Source organism: Phaethon lepturus, unplaced genomic scaffold (genome assembly GCF_000687285.1).
Source record: "Phaethon lepturus isolate BGI_N335 unplaced genomic scaffold, ASM68728v1 scaffold6340, whole genome shotgun sequence".
NCBI classification, from domain to species: Eukaryota; Metazoa; Chordata; class Aves; order Phaethontiformes; family Phaethontidae; genus Phaethon; species Phaethon lepturus.
The window spans coordinates 29,169-47,308 of record NW_010514584.1 but is presented as its reverse complement, the minus strand read 5'-3'; the positions used below and the strand labels follow the sequence as shown (position 1 = coordinate 47,308).

The following is an 18,140-nucleotide window of genomic DNA, read 5'->3' as shown; positions in this document are numbered from 1 at the left end:
TTACTTAGGTATTTTTTCTGTTGAGGCAAAAGTTTAGCCAAAAAGCTTTCAAGCTTTTTAGGAATATTTTCACACACGGTAGTTTTGAACTGAAATGTGTGATATCGGATTTCAAAACAGTAACTGTTGTGTTTTTAATATCAGGTGCAACTCCAGTAGTTCCTACTCGAGCAGCAACTCCAAGATCAATGAGGAATAAATCACATGAAGGAATTACAAATTCTGTGATGCCAGAATGTAAGACTCCTTTCAAGTTGATGATAGGGGCATCTAATGCCATGGGTAGGCTTTATGTGCAAGAAATGGCTGGAAGCCAGCAACAAGAACTTCATTCTGTCTATCCTAGGCAGAGATTGGGTAGTAATGAACTTGGACAGAAGTCTCCGTATCGTGGCAGTCATGGTGGGATGCCCAGTCCAGCTTCATCAGGATCACAGATATACGGAGATGGCTCAATCTCTCCTAGGACTGACCCACTTGGAAGCCCTGATGTTTTCACAAGGAACAATCCCAATTTTCATGGAGCACCCAACTCTAGTCCTATTCACATGAACAGGACACCTCTATCTCCACCATCAGTAATGCTACATGGTTCTCCCATACAGTCATCCTGTGCAATGGCTGGAAGGACTAATATACCTCTTTCCCCAACCTTGACCACAAAAAGCCCAGTGATGAAAAAGCCCATGTGTAATTTTTCAACTGGTATGGAAATACCACGAGCAATGTTTCACCATAAACCGCCCCAAGGTCCACCCCCACCTCCTCCACCGCCTTCTTGTGCTCTTCAGAAAAAGCCATTAACATCAGAAAAGGATCCACTTGGCATACTTGACCCTATTCCTAGCAAACCAGTGAATCAGAATCCTGTTATCATTAACCCAACTACTTTCCATTCAAATGTCCACTCTCAGGTACCTGTGATGAATGTAAGCATGCCTCCTGCTGTCGTCCCTTTGCCAAGTAATCTTCCTTTGCCAACGGTAAAACCTGGTCACATGAACCATGGAAGTCATGTTCAGAGAGTTCAGCATTCTGCTTCAACTTCCCTCTCTCCTTCACCAGTGACATCCCCAGTTCATATGATGGGATCCGGGATTGGAAGGATCGAGGCTTCTCCCCAAAGATCGCGTTCTTCTTCCACATCATCAGATCATGGAAATTTCCTGCTGCCTCCAGTAGGACCACAGTCATCCTGTAGTGGTATTAAAGTTCCTCCCAGGTCCCCAAGGTCAACAATAGGGTCACCAAGACCATCTATGCCATCTAGCCCTTCCACCAAGCATGATGGACTTAATCAATACAAGGACATCCCTAACCCATTAATTGCTGGAATGAGTAATGTATTAAATCCTCCAAACAATGCAGTTTTTTCTACTGCATCGGCTGGAAGTGGTTCCTTGAAGAGTCAGCCTGGTTTGCTGGGAATGCCTTTAAATCAGATCTTGAACCAGCACAATGCTGCCTCTTTTCCAGCAAGTAGTTTACTCTCAGCAGCAGCCAAAGCACAGCTAGCAAATCAAAATAAACTTGCTGGTAACAACAATAACAGCAGTAGCAATTCTGGACCTGTTGCCAGCGGTGGCAACAATGAAGGACATAGCACTTTAAATACCATGTTCCCTCCTGCTGCCAGTGTGCTTCTACCAACGACTGAAGGGCAAAGTGGCCGAGCAGCACTGAGAGATAAATTGATGTCTCAGCAAAAAGATCCTCTGAGAAAAAGAAAGCAGCCGACCGCCACGGTGTTGAGTTTGCTGAGACAGTCTCAGTTGGACAGTTCTGGAGCTTCCAAAGCTGGATCTGATTTGATAAGAAAGCAAAGTCAAAGCTCCTTTCCCATCAGTTCTATGTCCCAGCTACTTCAGTCCATGAGTTGTCAAACCTCTCACATGAGCAGCAATAGTACCACCAGTTGTGGGAGCTCCAATACTGCTTTACCTTGCTCTGGTAACCAGATGCATTTTGCAGACACCAGTATGAACTCTGGCAGTCTCCAGAACTCGCTGGCACAGAGTTTACCCTTGCGAGGGGAAGGTGTGCACTGCCAGAACACAAACACTAACTTTGTCCACGGTACTAGCCCGGGCACAACCAACCATCTTGCAGGTTTAATAAATCAGATGCAGGCTAGCGGGAACTGTGGGATGCTCAGTCAGTCAGGAATGGCTTTAGGAAATTCATTACATCCGAACCCACCTCAGTCAAGAATCCAGGCATCCTCCACTCCAGTGATACCAAACAGCATTGTTAGCAGCTGTAATCAAACAAGTCCTGAAGCAGGTACGTTTCCTTCTAAAAGGATACCCCTATGTTTGACTGCTTGGAAGTATATGATTACTATTTTTAAATGGGTTCCTTATACGTATCTACTTTTCAAACTTGAGTTTACCAGTATGAAAAGTCTGCCTATTTCATGCTGATACTCCAGAAACTCAAAAATAAAATGAATAAGAAAAAAACAGTGGTAGACTAAAAATATACCTCCCTTTTCCTGATCAAAATCACCTTGGCCTCCTTCCCGTGACAGCTCTTGCATTTATTTACTTGCACACACTCTGCATTAATAAAATCCATGCGCTTTTGTACATGCCCAGACCTCAGCTTTTGTCACTTGCCCAAATAAATAGAGGGTTTTTTTGCAGCATGCCCTACCACCTCAACCCTAGAATCTATGGCTAACCGGGCAGTGGATGTCCCGCCTATACATGCGTTCTTTGCTGCTTGCATTAAAGAGTTGGTGCCATCAGAGATGGGAGCAGATACTAGGAGTACAAAAGTTTACAAAATAACCTTTTCCAGGGATAGTGCCAAGTCTGCGTTTGCATTTATTGTGATAATTTTACTAAGCTGGTAATTAAATGGTTGAATAAACTGTATATTCAGTTGGACGAGTGTAGAGAGAGATTTCCTGGTTTATTCATCAGTGAAGACTTGGAGAGGAAACAGGTATGCTGCTGGTACTATCTCCATGCTGTTTAAAGATAAAAAGGGCACAGCTGAAATATGCGTGTTTCATTTAACTACTGCAGGTTGAACAAAGTATGCAGTTTTGAAGGGTGGTGCTACATCAGTTTCTAAAGCCGAAAGCAAGCCTTCCATTTGGTATTTCAGTCTTTCAGCTTGATTAACTTTCCAAGTGTGTGTTTGATACAATCATAGCTAAGCTGTATCAGGTCAAACAGAAGTGACTGTAAGCGTGCAAGTGGTCTCTCTCATTAACCCAAGAAAGAACCTGATATGTATTCCTGAGCTTCCTCCAAAAGAGCTGTTTATTCTTTAAAATACAGAACGGAATCGTACAAAAAATGAATTGTATAAAAAATAATTTTCTAATCCATCAGCGTGGTGGAACCCCTCTCCTCTGAGGACAGGCTGGGAGAGCTGGGGGGGCTCAGCCTGGGGCAGAGAAGCTCCGGGGAGACCTTCCTGCAGCTGCCGGGGTGAGAGGGGCTGAGGAGAAAGATGGGGACAGACTTTTCAGCAGGGCCTGGTGTGATAGAACAAGGGGTGATGGTTTTAAACGGAAAGAGGTTAGATTTCAACTAGATCTAAGGAAGAAAGTTTTCACCGTGAGGGTGGTGAACCCCTGGCCCAGGTTGCCCAGAGAGGTGGTCGATGCCCCATCCCTGGAAACATCCCAGGTCAGGCTGGACGGGGCTCTGAGCACCCTGATCGAGTTGGGGATGTCCCTGCTCACTGCAGGGGGGTTGGACTAGATGGCCTTGACAGGTCCCTTCCCACCCAAACTGTTCTGTGATTCTAATATGCTGGTGACAGTTTCTAGTGACTTTTAAGGATTTCTCTCCATTCATAGGGAAAAAAGGTGTGGGGTTTTTTTCTTCGCTATATTGGTGGTTTGTGTTGCAAGCAAGCAGCCATCAATCCTTGCATGGCTGTTTTGCCTTGTCATGCTGACAAAGAGTATTTCCTGATACAGTCTGTCTCTTCTGAGACTTTGTACTGTCTTCTGATCAGAACAAAGGTCTGGTTTTGCCTTAGGAGCTTGCTTCCCTGTCCCTCTAAGCTTGCTACAAAATCCCTTTAGCAGGGACTCTTTAGGTTTCCTCCTCTGTTGAGTTCAGTGGGGACCAATGTTATGTATGGGTTCTTCTGAATTGTCACTGTCCACATAGCTGAAGAAAGCTGTGAAGTTTTTTCAGTGTTGGCCTACATTAACTTGCCCTCCAGAGAACAGAAAAGACAATGTTATGTGAGATACAAGCCTATGTGCCAGCAGTTACTGTTAAGAAGCTGAGCGGTAGTAATTCACCCCGTGTGGGATAAGGGTTGAAAAGGTTTGAGATTCCTGCACGACATTCAGACTCAAACCGATTAACAGAAATTTTACACAACATAAAAGTTGTCAATAAAATGTTGCTTAACAACTATTAGAGTGGGCTTCTAAGAACGAGAATCCAAGTTCATCCCCATCTTCTTGTTCCTGCTCCATCACTTTGACCCAGCCTTATGCTATAGCCATGCCCTGCTTTGGTACAGTCGTAGCTGGGACCACTCGGGAAGGCATTCCTACGTTAGTTGACCAGAGCCTTTGCTTGTGTTGCCAGTCCGTGTCTTCAGGCTGAATTTCTTCCCGAGAAGACGAATGCGACAGTACAAATCTGTGCATGTGTCAGAGCCCCTTGAAGAAGGGTTTCAACATAAGCAGCCAATTCAGTTCTCATCAGTGTAGGAATAGTGTTATGTTTATAACCCCACTTGGGAACTTCTTCTGTTCTGCTGTGGTATTTCTACAGAATGATATTTCTAATACCCTGGAGATAACGGGTAGAATTATAGCAATATAATTACAGGGCCTTAAACTGACACTTTTTTTCCTTATCTAAATGATAAATGGGAGTTCTGTGTAGGCAAAGACTAGAACGATTTGAATATGTTCTGTTCCTTCACTACTGAAGGGGTTTCTTTCTTTAGTTTTGATGCTTGCAGAATACATATAACCTATATTTAATTATTTTATTAAATATCCACCATGGCTAGAAGCCTAGAGTCCTGTTTTCTTCTTTAAGGTGAAATTTCAGATTCTCTTATCTTTGTGTTATTCCCGAGGGCAAGGCCCTAAAAAGGTGCATAAACCTTCATCTAGCCTTCTGCCCAAGTCGTGACAGCTTTAAATCTAATCCATAGCTGGGAAAATCCAGATAGGGGCATTTTGTTGTATTTGCAGGGGAACAGAAGCATTCCTTCTGTGCAACAAGTGTGAAATGTTGAGTATTTTGCATTAATAATAACCTTTTAAAAGAAAAGTTAGTTACCAGCCTGCATTCAGTTATGTAGACCAAAGAGATAAGAGGTGTGTTGTGAATTAGTCCGTACAGAGGCGTAGAGAGTTGTTAGTTTTGGTGGATGGAGCCGAGCGGTGCCAAAGACGCGTTCGAGAGCAGTTTAGCTGAGTAAGATGTCTTCAGGAAACTCTTGTGTTCATATTTGAGTTTGTGGCACCTTTTTTTTTTTCCCCTTTGTTTTTAAGTATTTTAATTGCTAAATTTGTTTTCTGTTTCTGTGCCAGCATTCACAATAGCTACTAATCAGAAAATAGTTCCTGAGAGAAAAAATACTGAGAATCACCATAGTTAGAGAGCTGGTTATTGCCTAAGCTTTTAATTATATTTTAACGACATGGACCAAGTTTTATCCTAGCTTTTGTTGTCGTCTTCTGCAGATAATATTTTTAGTTTTCAGGTGATTTTCAACATGAGTGTGATGGAATTAAAAGTTAATAAATACAAAAATATAAAATTTCTGTTTATGCAGTAGAAAGCTTTTGTGGTTTTTCAAGTTTGAGCCCTTGAAAACCAGTTTTGCTCAGTTAATTTTTACTAACAATTTCAGTCTATCAGTTCTATAGTGTTTGGGTTGCAAACACTGTTTAATAACAGCTGTTTTACAGGAGAAGCTAGCAGCTTCTATGTCTGTAGATTATTTAGGGCTATTCCTTTGAAAATTCCATTTTCTGCCAGGAGACTGGGTTCTAGACTCATTTTTTTCTAATGAGAGGTGTTAATGTTTCTGTTAACCTTTGACACTGTATTCCTCATTAATCAAGCCCTCAGATTTCTGGTACAAACTGAGGATTGAATCCAGTTTGCCAATTTGGCAGCTTTAAGATTTATTCATTAAACCACTTTGCCTCTCTTTGGATTTGTCTGTTCCATTTGTAAAATGGCACTGCATCACCGTGTGATATATTTTATTGTAGAGTCGAGTTCATTTACTTTTTTTCTTGCTGTTAGAATGTGCCATTAGTCCAGAAGTTCACCCTGTAGAAAATCTGTGTATGAGTGTTGAGCATTCAACATGCAAATCCTGCTAAGAATGCAACATGCATAAATAACGGGATAGATGAAAACAAGTGAAAAATATTTGGGAGTAAAAGCTACAGACAGCTGATAAGGGAAATCAAGGGAATTAATACAATAACCGTAGCGAACAGAAATAAAGATGGTAACTTGTCTCAAATATCAGAACATCAGAAATATGAGAAACTCTGGGTCTAGAAGTTTAACAGTGACAAATACAGATTTGGCAAAGACAGGCTATATGCCTTCCATAGGCTCAGAACAGTAATTTTTACTGGTGAAATCTCCAGAACAGAAGATAGTAAAATATAATTAAATAGGGAGGAGCACACAGGACCAATATCAATCAATGAGGAGCTTCTATCCCACTCAAACATAATTTAATACAGCCAAGTACAGTGTAATATAATTGGGACTCAAGGAGGAGTTTTAGGAGGCTCTGATTTAATCGACATGGTGCAAACTGTCAGATCAGTGATGTTGGAAAAAACAAACCAACCAACCTCAAAAAAAAAAACTCCAGAACACAAAAAGAGAAGCGGGGCGTATCCTTGGAAATACAGAAATGGGAATACGCGGTGGAACTGGGGATGCTCCTGGCTCTGTGTATACTTGAGAAAACCAGAGGTAGGATGTGGTGAAACGGCTGGTGGTCGCTCCTGGGGAAAGGTACAGAAATACTCGAGATTTCAAAGGAGGGCCACAAAACTGATACAGATGGCTGTCGATCAGAGCTCGGGGTGTAAGCATAGAGGCAGTGTCTGCACCCTGTTTTACGGAAGATCCTGAGGTCAGGCTCACCTCCCACACTGCGAGCGTGTCAACAGACCAGGTGCCAGGGAGTCGAGCTTGATGCAAGGTATTCCAGCACTTGGGAATGCCCTGGAAACTGCTCTTTCAAAAAAGTAGCCAAGGAGTAGTATCTCTTCCTCTGTGTATTTATACTTGGGCAGTATCCGAAAAGGTGGAGGGCTGAATTATTTTTATCTTGTTGGGCAGACATGTGATGGCAACTTCCCGTGGCTGAAAGCTGGTAAATTCAGCCTCAAAGAAACAAGTGGTTTCCTTTTCATGAGAACACTAAACATTGAAGTATGTGTTAAGTACATGAACAGAAAGAGTCTTAAAGAAATTTTGCAGCCCAAGTGGGTATGGGATTGTTCTGAACGACGACGGTGGTCGCTTCTGACCTGAAGGACATGTCCCGCTTCTCTGCCATCTGTAAAATTTTGTTTTCTCTTGCTTTTGGCCTGTAGCACAAAGCTGCGTCACCTGAGGGATGAATTGCTTTAGTCTAACTAAAGGATTTGTCCTTAATCTAGGTGAAAAATGTTGCTCTGTGCTATGAACGGTATCGCTTCAGATTTTACTTTCTGTGAACATGGGGGTTGTTTTGGTAGTCTGGGGTAAGCTCTCTCCCTTATCTTCTGGGAGAGCTGTGAATGTAGATGCTTTAGATGGAATGATGCTGCAATCATGTCCGTATTTTGTCCATGTGAGGAACCGAAAGCGTAAAGTGTTACATGAATAAAAGGTTAAATGTACTAGTGGATGTAGTGGTAGTCATCAACATAATGCAGTCGCTTGCTTCTCTGGAAATGGTCTTTCCTGTGCATCAAAGATGGGGTATTTTAGAACATATCATATTAAACTTGTACGAAGTGGCATGTTCTAGTATGTGAATCTCTGGATTTGCTCCCCAAAATGACTTTTATCTATCATAGAATTAGAAAATCAGTAGAACTTTTTGACTTACATTCAGAAGAGTATCTGGCTGTCATCCTTTATAGGGCTTGCTATATCTGAGAAAAGTTTCTTATTAAACTGAAATAACCCCTAGACAGGATCTTCTAATTATAAAGCCAATTGAAATGTTCTATTGATTTTGGGTTTCAGCATTTATAAAAACGTACAGAGGGACTTTTCTGCATCGGTGGGGGGTGATTATAAGGAATCACTTATTTAAATCTGGAACTACTTTTCAACATTCTACCCTATTTTCCCTTGTTATTATTTTGGTGAGAAAAAAGTGATTATTTTTCTCTTCAGATGAGAACTGTAAAGAATGGGGAAAACGTTCTCCATGAAGAATAAGGTTTCCAGGTATGAGACATGTATGGTAGGTCAGGTCTGCTCCCTACCCTGCCATTGAAATGAATATTCTCATTTATTTGCTCTTTCTAATTCTTGATAGAAAATTTATGCACAAAACCACTCTCATCCTCTGAGCATAAAGGAATTAGTGGCTTAGTAGGCTTCAGCAATCGTATTAGGTAAAACTTAATTGGTAACATGATAGACTTTTATACAGTTGGTGTAAACCTATTTGCTACCATGAGGTTTACAATAGAGGAAGAATTTGGAAGTGGAATAGTTTTTGCTTTTCAAATTACCTCTATTTACGAATGTTTATTCTTAGCAAGTGCTAACAAGTCAGAAAAACTTAGGAATCAGCTCAATCTCTACTTAGTTAACTGGGTGGTTTAGTACAGAGAGCTGAAATGAGTAAGCCTCTAATTTTAGTAGAAATGGAAAAAGAAAACGTAGGAATAATTTATTTATAACTATAACAGACACGTTATGCTGGTGGAGTTTTGGTGAGTAAAGACCAGAAATTGTAACATTAACTGAGCGCTGGCTTGTTGAGGGTTGTGGCGGGATCACGTACCGCTTCTCCCACATCCTGGCTCCAAGTGCGAGCCTCTTCCGTGAAAGGTGTGTAGTTATGTAGACCTCAACATTGCTACTGCATCCTCCATCCTTGTCTTTGAAGTTGATACCATCAATGCGTATTAGCTATATTCTAACTTCACCTGCTGTTTGGGGCCCTTCAGGCACTGCCGTACCCAATTTGTGAATTGCAGCGGCGTTACCTCCGAGATAAATACCAAGATTAAAAGTTCAGCTCTGCTGAGCTCTGCCGACCAAGCACATCGCTTGCTTAGGTGCACAGCTTGGGTTAACCAGACTGGTTAATGTTTTAACTGCCATAATTTTTCTAGGAATTTATGTTAATGAAAGTTAGAGGATTTGTAAAAAATAATAATAAAAAAAATGCAGAAAGATGAGCCTTCCTTTATTAAAGATGGGATTTTGAAGAAACACTGAATTAATTATATGAGATTTCCCATACATATTTAGCTCTCCATATCTTCTGAATATATGCTTAAGCAGAGCCAGTGGGTGACTCCAAAACTTGCTAGAAGGTGGAGTAGGGACTACTGAAAAAAATAGTGCTTTTTCTTGAATTTTTAGTTTCCCAAATTTGCAATAAAATGTTTTGCCTCATAGGCAATGCTTCTCCCACAACTGTGAATGAGGGAATGCTACAGGACGAGATCAGACTAAGTGCCAACACTGAGTAAATACTGAAAGACTATTCCTTCATTCGTATGCTGTTGTCTTGAACAATTTTTTACTAGAAAACTGCTTCTGCTTTCTGTTAACAGCTAAGCATGTAAGAGTAGTTCTCCCAAAGTAATTTTAAAAACAGCAGTGATGGTAAAATGCAGGGGTCGGAAGAGACGGTGGCAAGAATAGGCAAGGCTGAAATTCAGTCAGTTGTTTTTTTTTTTTTTAAAAAAAGCCTAATTGTAAGGATTTCTCTTGTCCTAGAAACTGCTTTGGGCTTTTTGCCCTTCCCCCAAAATTTTGAGAGACTCATTTTTGGCTGAGTCACTTTTCAGAAGATGCAGAGACTGCATGCCGTAGTCCTCACTTCTTTTCATTCGTAAAATAATCTGTTAAAGCCAGAGTTTGAAAAACACTATTAAGAACGGGGCCAACATTGCAGCTGTTTTGTTGTAAGTTAAAAAAAAAAAATCATCATGCAGCATTATGCCATTGGTAGTCATAGGAATACGCTCAGCTGCTGTAGTGATAAGCGTGATCGTATGGATAGGCAGTTAAATCTGTTTTACAGAAGAACATATTCTGTGCGGATGGAGTATTGTATATGAGGGGAGTCCGGGTTTTAACTGGTTCTGCTGGGCTGAGAGGGATCTTTTATTTATTGGTCCGTTGTTCGTGATTTCTCTGTTGTCTCAAGGGAGCGTACGATCTCGATAAGGAGAACAACTGACAGTACTTTGTGGTTAACTGCTGAATTATGGTTTCTTCGGAAATGAAAGCACTATAATAAATGTGATACCAGATAAGTATCGTAAATGCTTTCCATTCCAAAAAGAAAACAGAGAATATAATTATAAAAATTTATAGCTCTTGGTTCTAAGTTTATAGGTAAGTGATGGAATATGTAGTTAAAGCAGGAACATGTTGTCACAAATTTTTAAGGAATATGAGGTCATATCAATTCTATCAGCGATTACGCTTCGGTGAAAGTTAAGCCTCTTAAAATCACTAATTTAAAAGCATTGCCACTGATGCAAACTATGCGTTCGTATCTCTAAGTTGATATTAATTCTTATTTCATAGTAGTATTGCGGTAGCTTCTAGAGGCCTGGAGCGTGGATTGGTGACCCTATGCGGTAGAAGTTGCACGAACCATTTGAGGTATAGTAGTAATTACAACGCCTAAGTGATCTTTTGTACTTTCATGCCTTCATAATCTCAGGGTAGGGTATGCAGTGAAACTTTCCTCTCTCCGCTCTTGCTGGATCTTTTTGAAAGGACCTTGCAGATTTCTTCTGCAAGAGCTACTGAGTTCTACCCTAGGAGAGGATGGAAGTGTGGAGGTTTTAGCAAGACGCTCATTACATGACCAAGGAGCTGAATGTGAGTTTCTGACAAGGGTTTCAAAACCTTGGAATGTTCGAAATTTAAAAAGCAATAAAGAAAATATAAAGTATAAAATAGAGCTAGATGCATTTTTATTGAATTTGCAGAGAAGTAAGAATTGAGAAGGTGGTATGTATAATATCTATTTGTTTTCAACTCTTAAAATGTTTTAGATATTAATGCCTAATGAGCAAGTTCTGCACTTTCAGTTTCCTAAGTACTTAATACACCTTATTGGTTATTTTTATTCAACAAATTCCAGCAATGTACCGTTGAAACTATTGAAATATTAGAATACATGATGGATAGTTTCTTACAGAGAAATGCATTGTAAAATATTATTTCCATTGTAATTTTCTAATTGGTATATTTAACTGTAATTTTTTAGGAGAATACATACACAGTTAACGTTCTTTAGTTGGGTAGTATTTTTCGGATCTGTGAAGACTACAATAGTTTGCCTTCAGTTTGAACTGTTTGGTTCATGAGGAGGCTGAGCATTATTCACGGTATGTGAAGTCATTACTGTTCCTACATATTTTTATGCAGACACAGTTCTCTGCTGCAGAAATGTTATCTTTCCTTTGTTTTGATTGACTCTTTCCTTTTGTTTAGTTTGAAATCAGTAGCTCAAATGCTACCTTCTCTTTCTGAGGACAGCCATTCAAGCTTGCTGTCCAAGTCTTCATATTGTTCCAATCTTAATACTGTTTAAAACCAGGACTTAAAACAAGGTACACCTCTGGCTATATCCTAGCATCCCAACAGCAGTGTGTGTTCCTGTCTTTCATGGTAGGACAATGCTGAGATATGAATGAGAAATATCTTCCACTCTAATTTCTTTATTTTACATGAGCAGAAAGAGTAAATCTGATTTCATAATACCCATTATTTTATTGGATCTTCTTAAGAATACCTGTCAAGCAAGACTTTAAAAAAAGGGAATGCAGGTAAAATCCACACAGGGAAATAAATCTGTTTTCAAAAGAAAACAAAATAAAAATGTTCATAAATAAAATATAGCACACAAAGTAATAATTTTTTTTTAAATTATATCCCATTCAGTTTCCATTTACTTACTCCCAAATCATTTATTTGACCCCCTAAGAGAACAATAGATCTATTTTTTGGCACTCTGGATATTTCTTCTCACTGCACTACAAAGACAGTTCCTTTTTCTCAGCAACTGGCAAAAGAACTTTTGGCAGACGTCTGCGTCTGCAGGAGCTGGAAGCCAGCGTTCGTCTTAGGCTTTTATGGCTTTTAGTCTAACTCCTTCATCCTTTTTTCATTCTGCTTTTACTCTTAAGAGCTTCTGATTATTAAGGATTGTTGTTTACTGAGCTGACATGTACGATGCCTTGGGCTTCCAGGATTCAAAGTAGCATGTTTTTATGAAACTTGGAGTCAAACTTGAGATTTCCCTTTAGCTTTCAACTCCCATTCGCATTTCTCATCAGAACCCTCCCAGCTGTCACCTTGGAGCCTGGATACAGTAATAATGAACCGTTTCACGGTGGAGTTTTGGGTGAGCTAACACACTGTTGATACTTTTTGGTGCTGTGTTGCATCTTCTTTTCTTCTGGCTGTCATCTTTCTCCAGCCTGAGGGACATGCAGGTGGTCAGAACTGCAGTCCTGCTTTCCTTGCAGCACTGCTGGCCATCTACCATCTGGTTTCCACTGTCATCCAGCCCTCTTTGAAAACTCTAGTAAGTACAATGTATGGGTCTAGATGGCACTTAGAATAAAAGACAGGCCTCAAAGGGATTCCAGAGTCGGTTCCAGATCGCTGCTCCTATGCTTTGGGCTGCTGCCTGATTTGGAAGGACTGGCCTCTTGGTAGGACTTCACTTCTCTTCTACTCGCAGTGTAGCTTATACCGTTGCTTTGATGAAGCGTGTTGCAGTTTTTCCATGCTATTTCACAGACCTCTTCACATCTTCACGCGGCTGATGTTGGGCATCGCTGTCTTCTCATCGCACCTGGTCTTCATGCGAGTCAAAAACCAGGACTGCTTCATCCTGGATCTTGGAGATTTCACTTTGAAATTGGGGAAGGGCAGTTCAGAGGGCTCCCGTGGTCCTCCCGGAGGAAGATGGAATTCTGCACCTTGTTGGTGCTGCAATATCAATCACAATTAATGATTGTGTGAAATTACATGTGCTTTATAAAGAAGAAGAAATAAATGATTGAAATTTTGTCTTTTGGATTGGGGCCAAACATTCAGATGTCTAGCAGCACTATATTTTAATGAGAATGGGTGTGCATGCGTTTCTTCGTCTAGAATATTGACTTGCTGGAGATGGTATTTTGGAAGAGATCCAGAAATCACATTGTGGCAATTCAGTTGCTGTTGCTGGAGGTGGCTTTGTATCAGAATGCAGCTGTAAATATTGTATTAGCTACTACTTAATTCAGGACTTTTCTATACCAATTCCTACTGTGTCTTTCTGTGAGGCAGGTTTAACAGAAGCTGGGGGGGAATATTTGCCTATTTTTTTTTCTTTCCTGATTAAGTCTGGCTGTTCATCGCCTCTTCAACTCCCAAACTTCTCAAGTCTGGATTGAATTAAGGACACATTTTCTTCCCCCTACTCAGAATCCATCATGATTTTTTTTTTCCCCCCCAGTAGTAATTAATTGCATAATTAATCTGGAGAAAGGGCAAGTATTGAATGCACTCCAGACCTCTCAGGTTAGATCTCCAGAAGTGGTGTTTGACGGGGGATAGATATCAGAGCAGCATTTGACAAAAACCTCGCCACAATTTTACAAGTTTGAGATTTGCTTCACACCAGATACTCTTCCGTGTGGTCATTTACCTGAGTAGAATGGAAAATAGGATCATAAATAAATGAGAAACAGAGATAAGGTCCACTTGAAAATACCAAAATTAGGTTTCGTATTCATGAGAGCTCTATAGATAGAATACTTCCCCACGCCTGAATTAAAAACCTATCCACGTGCTGCTTAACACATCGGATGTGATTTCTACCAGTTAGGGAAGCCTTCCTTAGCCGCCGAGGAAAAAGCTTGTATATCTGTCTTTCCCTTATGGCAGGAGTAACGGGTTTCCAAAAAAATATTGCCTGAAACAAACTCATGCCTTAGAAAGCCCAGTATATCAGACCATTCCTGCACGTCAGGCTAAGATGATGGTAGCCTGTTTTTATCTATGTGACAGTAAGATTTTATGTGGAAGGTCGTTTACAAGCAGGAGGAATAGCCATCTGAAGATGTTCGGGTGTTACCTGGTCCATCTTAAACTAGATTACAACTAGAGAGACTAACGTTAAGTGTGTCTTGAAGTGCAGTGACAGGGTTTTGCTTCAGTGAGCAATTTGTCAAGCAACATTATTTAAGAGGGCCTATGTATTTTTAAGTACGGTAGGCATCCATCTTGTGTCTTTTGGGTGGTACAGCTGATTCTTCTGTTAAAACCACATAGGAATGACTTTGCAGTGCTATTACTTAAATCTGTAGTTTGGTCTTTGGGACTTTTCCTAATATTTAAATCCTTGGAATGTCAGTTCTGGGTACTGATTTAAACAAAACAAAACAAATTGAAAATTTCCTTTTTTGTGAGCAAAAGGTACCTGGTAGTTAATAAAGTGTATTGCTTTGGGCTCTGTAACATGCTGATCCATTACAAGCCTGGCATGAGGGTTTGGAATTACTATAAGTGAGTGTATTTTCTTCTCTCCAGTGAAGCAAAAAGAATTTGCTTTTAGCCACAAAGATTGTAAAGACTTTTCTATAACTTTTCTAAAAATGTAGTTTAAAATATTTCAGGGATTAGTAAAAAAGGGAAGACATGCAGTTACATTTTAATTTAGGTTTGCTGGGATTTGTGTAATTGAATGTGAGTAGACAGAGTTTGCGCTTGCGTGTTAAAAATAAATAGTTAACATACCTGTTGAATTTGATTTTATGTTATGCCGCTCATTGGTATGAAGTTTGTTTTACTATTGGCTTATTTACTGAAATAGCAAAATACTAAAAGGAAAAGAAGGTGCGCACACATGGAACATCTTTTTAACATGTCATCTCAGTAGGTCACGTACACCTTGATGAGTAAACACGCGCTTCAGAGAATCTCTTTTTTTCTGTTACGTTCCATGTTGAAGGTGTTGCCAGAGGTGGCTTCTCTCCAGATTTAGGTAGCCAGTAGTAGGACAGGTATGTTGGCAGAAAACAAACTTACTTGCCATAGCTGTGGTTTTCATTCATCCCTACCAATAGGTTTGCTGTTACTAGCTTCATCGTAGTTTTGACTAATTTCTGAGCAGCTTGTCTGGTTAGTAGCTTTTCATTGACTTTAAATGGGAAGGTGTCTGTCGTTTGGAAGTCTGTATTTCTGAGCTAGAAAGCCGGGGAAGGCGTGGGTGCCAATTTCTCAGGTACGTGTGAGGCATTTGCCAGGCCTGAGGGTGTCAAGATAGAGAGCATTTGCTATTCCTGCCTAATCTGAAACGTTAAACACAAAACCGTCAGTGGAAATCCAATGGGACATACTTTCAGTGAGTGGTTGGGTTTTTGTTCCTCAAGTGCATATCTGATTTTTTGCTCCAAACTGCTGCCTGGAGAAAAGTACTTGTCATGAAACTCCTTTTATTGCTTTGTTTAACATATTTCTCATCACAGCAGAATAGGATATCCTCTGCTTTATGATCACAATTTGTTCTTACTTTATCTTTTGTTAATTTATTATTTAATTTCCGCACTGAAATGTGATAGCAGTACCTGGGAGAGAGGGTGTGATCTTTCTGCTCATGAATTCAATGCAGTGCCTCATGTACTGTGTTAATTTTGTACATTTTTGAGTCATCATAATGTTAGAGTACTTGAAAAATGGTATTTTAAGTTACAAGTGATGTAAAGATTTGATTCTGTTCTTATCAGTTAACAGCGTAGTTGCACATCCCTTTTCAGATAGTACTGGTTTAGAAAAATGGTAATTGATACTTTCTGAGAATCGATACTTTCTGATCTCTGTCACGTGAGCTGTATTTGCAGGGCGGTTGAGAATGGAAAATTATTTTATTGCATCAAAACCATACTTAAACACATCTATAATTATACAGTTTTATATACAGAATCACAGAATCATTAAGGTTGGAAAAGACCTTTAAGATTATCAAGTCCAACCATCAACCCAACACCATGTAGTATATAATGTATATACATGCAGTATATAATTTTAATACATACTTTTAATGTCTGTTCTGCAGTGAATCGCAATGAATAAAGTAGAAAGGCGTAGTTCAAGGCAATTTCATTTGCTTTAATTCTCCTAATCTGCTCCTATGTATTTTTTTGTGTATGACCACTGTCAATTCAAGACTCTGCCTTAAGTGAAAGACAATGAATAGTTTATTTTACAACTTCGGTAAAGGGGTGTAATGATAGCCAAATAAACTTCATTATTCTCTCACTCTTTCTGTGTAACCCCTCACAGTAAGCCTACTCATTTGGTCTTTCTTTTCATGCCAAGTGATGGATATGACTAGACCACCCCAATGTACATGTTTTTCTTTATAACTTGTTGGGTTTTTTTGTCTGCTGACCTGCCTTGGCCATTGGCGTGGTTTAGCCCCAGCCAGCAGCTCAGCCCCAGGCAGCCGCTCGCTCACTCCCCCACGGTGGGACGGGGGAGAGAATCGAAGAGTAAAAGTGAGGAAACTCGTGGGTTGAGACTAAGACAGTTTAACAGGTAAAGCAAAAGCCGCGCACACAAGCAGAGCAACACAAGGAATCCATTCCCCACTCCCCACGGGCAGGCAGGTGCTCAGCCATCCCCAGGGAAGCCGGGCTCCATCACGCGTAATGGTTTCTTGGGAAGACGGACACCATAACTCTGAGCGTCCCTCCACCCCTTCCTTCTTCTTCGTTCCAGCTTTCTATACTGAGCATGACACCGTATGGTATGGAACATCCCTCTGGCCAGCCTGGGTCAGCTGTCCCGGCCGTGTCCCCCCCCAGCTCCCCGCGCACCCCCAGCCTGCTCGCTGGCAGCCCGGCACGAGGAGCTGGACTGTCCTTGACCGCTCAGCAACAACCCAAAACATCAGCACGTTATCAACATGTTCTCATCCCAAATCCGAAACACAGCCTCACACCAGCTTCTGTGAAGAAAATTAACTCTCTCCTGGCTCAAACCAGGACAACCGTGATATATTGTACTCATTAGATTTTATCATAGGCAGCATCGTGACATGTAATCATCATCATTGTATTTTTTCTTCCAGAGTCCAAAATAATGCTATAAATAATAATTCTCCAAAACCCCATTAATGGAATAGAACTGGAAATAGAAGAGCATAAGGTTCATGTCTACATTTAGATGATGTACTCGCAATCTTTCACACAGCATCATTGATGTCTCTCATTGATCCTTCTTCCTAGTAGTTAATTTCTTACTGGTCCATGACTTTCTGTATTAAGTTATGGTTGCTTTTAGGTTTATGCTAATCAAAATACGTAATGAATGAAATCCTGTTATGTCCCCGCTCAAGTTTGAGAGATACACACGTTTATAGTTAGATAATTTCTGATGAGATGTGGCACAGCACATAGTATTAGAAGTAGCTGGTGGCAGATTCATTCATATTTAAAAAGTACTCAAGTCTGGAGGCTCAAAACATTTTCTTTCCTGTGCATGGGTATCAAACATTACTGTTTTGGATTAACCTAGTTGCTTTACAACTTCGATGATCGTCTCCCAGCAGACAGTATTCTATTAATAGTTTTGTTCTTTTGCATTGCAGGGGGTTCAGGACCATCATCATCAATAGCCATAGCTGGCACCAGCCAACCTGCCATCACAAAGACAACATCTGTGCTTCAAGATGGTGTTATAGTCACTACTGCAGCTGGAAACCCACTTCAGAGCCAGCTGCCCATTGGGAGCGATTTCCCTTTTGCTGGCCACGAACACTCGCTTCATTTTCCGCAGAACAGCTCTTCAAACAACAATCTTCCACATTCTTTGAATCAAAACCTCCTCAATTCTCTGCCTATCTCTTTGCCAGTGAATCAGCAACATCTCCTAAACCAGAATCTATTAAATATACTACAGCCT

The 18,140-nt window shown here is 40.4% G+C and overlaps 1 protein-coding gene across 1 annotated transcript in view; it reads left to right on the top strand.

The window, feature by feature from the left end:
- Positions 1 to 18,140, top strand: part of MBD5 (methyl-CpG binding domain protein 5) — a 46,273-nt gene that overhangs the window by 8,688 nt on the left and 19,445 nt on the right. The window contains exons 4-5 of the mRNA XM_010293406.1: positions 145 to 2,283; positions 17,827 to 18,140. The exon at positions 17,827 to 18,140 is cut by the window's right edge and continues 40 nt beyond it. Coding sequence (XP_010291708.1) covers positions 145 to 2,283; positions 17,827 to 18,140 — 2,453 coding nt within the window. The remainder of the gene's footprint in view (positions 1 to 144; positions 2,284 to 17,826) is intronic.